We start from the raw sequence: 3,825 nt of genomic DNA, 5'->3' as shown, positions 1-3,825 counted from the left end.
AACACATCTTTTCTGGAGCTTCACACTCCCCTTTGTGCTGCTTTTCCGAGTCCAACTTTCTCTGGGGTATATTTGTACTTAGTACAGGCTTTGTATATGCTTTTTTTTCAGCCTCAGGCCCCTTTTTGAGGAAAAGCATATATTCCTTTCCTTCAGCCAGAGACATTGTTGGAAGGAGCAGAATTTTGGTTCTTGCTTATGACTGGCAAGTACAGGCCATGACCTTGGAGCGTAGCTGGGTGCTCCATGTGTTACTGACCATGTTACAACATGCTGCGGTTGGAGTCTTGCAGCTGCTCACTCTCCCCTTGCTTGCTTTGTATGAAACACTCTTTTGTATGTGTTCTATAACCATGTATTTCTAGACTTCTGCGCAGACATCTGGAAATGCAACTGTCCAGCCAGACTGCTCTTCTGGGGTAAGAGTATATTTCATTGTTTAATGCAATTGATTACATGGAATTTTTTCCCTCTGCAATCAAACCTCTGCTTCCCCTGTCCACCCCAGTTCACAGTACAGCTGGGCTGGAAGCTACTGTTTTGATCCAGGGCTTCAGGTTTATTCCTCATATTGGCTTTTCTTGCTGTTTTATGGTAGCCACTCACTCGGCTACTAACTCTGTTGTAAAGGACCACACTGCATGCATTTGACTGGGCTATCTTTCTTTGTAAGTTAGTATGAACCATGGGTGGTTGGAGTAGCCACAGGAATACCCAGCATTCTGGCCTTGGTCCTTGCTGTCATCTTGGCAGTGGTCTGTATTCTCCGGTGGAAGAACTACAGCTGGAATCAGGTGACTACCTTCCATCTCCTGCGTGTCTTGCTGCTACTAATCCTAGCTCTCCATATCAGAAACCTGATTCAACACCCTTTTCAGCTCTTGGGAAGTTCAGGACCGCATCTCTTGACTTTCCATTTTTGTTTCTGCTCTGTCTCTCAAAGGCTGGACCTCAGCCTAGAATTTGAAGGGTTCATAAGGATAAAAGAGAAATTCATGTTCAAATACTGAAAGGGCACTGCCAAGTGGTCTGTTTAAATAGCAGGAAATTAAAAATCCACAAGCTATCACCATTGTTCTTCAGTGGATTTCTCTCTCATTTCCTACAGGAAATCATCCTCTCACTACAAATGGTGTTATTTGGCTCCAGAAACATTGCCAAGGTGTTTCGTAATATGTTTTGTTTGATCACTTGCTTCCTCTGTTTGAGCCCATGGGGTGGGTCTTCATGCTCTGCCTACATCCCCAGTGCTGGGGTTTCCAGAGTTAGGAGTTTCTGTAGCATCATGTTTTCTCCTCTGAGGTGAAAAAATCATCTGCACCACCAAAGAGACAGTCAACCTGCCCACAGAGGAAGAATACTGTGAAACATTCTGGCAGCCAGACATTGACAGTTCCACTTAAAAGGTCCCTTTTCTTTCCCTACCAGTTTACAGATGTTTTTGACCAGCTTTTTTGCATTGTTGGATCTTTGTTTTCTTACTTTAGCAAGTAAGGTAACAATACTGAGGGAGACGATTTCCCTGTAGTTGTTGCTGGTCAACATCTTTCCCTTTTGTTCTTTTTCTTTTTTCTCTCCTCTCTTCTCCTCTTCTCTCAAGTTTAAATGTGAAAGCAAAGGTTTTCCCCTATGTTAAAAGACCAGATAGATTTTGGATGTTCTAGTAAGGGCAACAGTCAGGCATTGATGTTTCCCCTTTGCAAGGTCATTCTCATGGGCAGGTGTCAAGTGGACCCTAAGTGGACCCCCAAGTGTTCCAAATGAAAGAGTGTTTTGGCATCCAGCTTAAAATATGTTGGATATGCATTCTGGAGCTGTTTACTAACAGAACGTTTTCTCACTGCCCTGTGCTTCTCATGCAGTTGTTTGTGACTTGTTGATAGATGTTGTTTGTCACTGTTTTGTTCATTGCTTCAGATGAATCAACATCCCAACCGGCAGGAAGGACATGAATATGAATCATCCCCTCCCAGACCTCCAGACGTAAGCCATCTATTAATTTGTCAACATAGCACACATGCTGCTGAGTTACTGATCACAGGACTGGCTTTAAGGGTAGCCCTAGACTAATAGAAAGCTCATCATAACCTCCTCCCCAGGCTTGCCTGTGTCTCCTACATGACTGCTGTTTCTGGTTGCATGTCTGTCCATTTGATGCAATCCCAGATGAGAGGTCAGCAATGGTTTGCCATTGTTTTAGAATACACAGGCATTAGCACTGCAGCCTTCATGGGCAAAAAAACAGAGGGAGAAGGAGGGATAGACCTGACATGTGGGCAGATAGGATATTTCCTTCAAAATAATGCTAAACATTTTCAAAGGGAGGTGGGAATTCTTGCATACCATATTCTCTGCAGTACTCACTTGGTTTTTGAGTACCTTGTGACAACCAATCAAAGAAATTATATTTTGCTTCTAGGACTTTTATATGACCATGATGCAGGGGACAACAAGTATCTATGTAAATGAAGATCAAGACAAACACCTCAAACTGAACATCCAGACACAACCAAGGCCCATGAGAACAAAGGAGCCCAGAAGAGAGTCGCCTGTGGTGGAATATTTTTATGAAAACCATGCAGTCTCTAACTGAAAGAAAAGCACCAAATTGTATCTGGGGCCAGAAATAACAACCAGAAATAACAACAAGACACAACCCTTTTCCTGGACACCAGGGGTCACACAGTTGCAGTTTATGAACAAGAGAGTTTTCTCTTTATGCCTACATGAAATTCTATAGAGACCAAGACTAAAAGTAATTGGATGGAGAAAGAACTTGTTTGCAATCATGCCTCTGAGATGTAGAAGCAAAATCAGATTCCATTGGAGTACCCCAAGTTCTCTGAAAGAGATGGTTTTGCTGTTCTCCTACATTAATTCATTTTAATAAAGAACATCTAAATCCCTGCAGTGATACTGATGGTAGAAAAGAGCAGCCAGAGAGTTGGTTGCAGTCCCAGGTAACTGAGTTCCTTTGCCTCAACCTTCAAAAAACAGGAATGCATTCTTTTCATTTGGCAGAAAGCCCTCAGGCTGCAGGACCCCCTTCCCCTCCAGCACCATGAGCCTTCCTGACTGGTGGTCTGTTGCAACTGCTCAGATCCTTGCAGGCAGCAGCAGTGAGCGCAGTGGATGAACAAGGAAGAACCCTTGCCTGGGAGGAACAGCCCCTCCCACAGGGTGCTGGCCACAGGCACTGCAGACCTACTCTGCAGTGTAGCAGCAGATGTGGGCACTGCCCCAACCCAAATTAAATAACAGCTCAAATGCTCATAATTAGATTTTTTTTTATTGGCTTGTTAATGTACACACATGCAGCGCTATCCATCTGCAAAGCATGGTCTTGGTGGGACATGGGCTGCAGGAGCAGCCATGGGATCTGTGTTTGTGAGAAAAGCAGCTGATTGATGCAGCCACTGTGCTCAATGATCCCATGACAGAGTGTCAGTGCAAGGGGCTGCAATGTCACCCAGAGCCTCCTGTGATGGGGTGGAGTTCTGGGAGGCTTCAAAGCTGTCTACTCTGTGCATATATCTATGTTTGGACTGCCTTCCTGGAACCTAGGAAAGGTGGGCCAATGCTCCTGCTGTTGGTTTCAGTAAAGGAGATGTAAAGGAATAGCCAGGCTGAGGATGCTGTAGAGAGTGGTTTAGTGCTTTTCAGCGGGGGAGAGCACAGAGCTGGTAGGCAGGAGGTACGTTGCCTGTCCCACTCAGTGTTGGGGTTATGCTGAGCTCCTGGGGGTCGACAACAGACTTCAAGGTAAAGTTCTGCAAGATGGTGGCTATGAGTAAGAATATCTCCATTCGTGCCAAACTCTCTCCA

At 44.7% G+C, this 3,825-nt stretch overlaps 1 protein-coding gene across 1 annotated transcript in view; it reads right to left on the bottom strand.

Moving 5' to 3' along the window:
• Positions 1-3,270: 3,270 nt before the first annotated feature.
• LOC108493450 (cytochrome P450 2C31-like) overlaps positions 3,271-3,825 on the bottom strand; it is a 2,233-nt gene continuing 1,678 nt past the window's right edge. The window contains exon 4 of the mRNA XM_017806866.1: positions 3,271-3,818. Coding sequence (XP_017662355.1) covers positions 3,660-3,818 — 159 coding nt within the window. The 3' untranslated portion in view covers positions 3,271-3,659. The remainder of the gene's footprint in view (positions 3,819-3,825) is intronic.

Source organism: Lepidothrix coronata, unplaced genomic scaffold (genome assembly GCF_001604755.1).
Source record: "Lepidothrix coronata isolate B3197 unplaced genomic scaffold, Lepidothrix_coronata-1.0 Scaffold17, whole genome shotgun sequence".
Taxonomy (NCBI): Eukaryota; Metazoa; Chordata; class Aves; order Passeriformes; family Pipridae; genus Lepidothrix; species Lepidothrix coronata.
The sequence above is the reverse complement of the archived record's forward strand: the minus strand, read 5'-3'. Positions and strand labels throughout refer to the sequence as shown.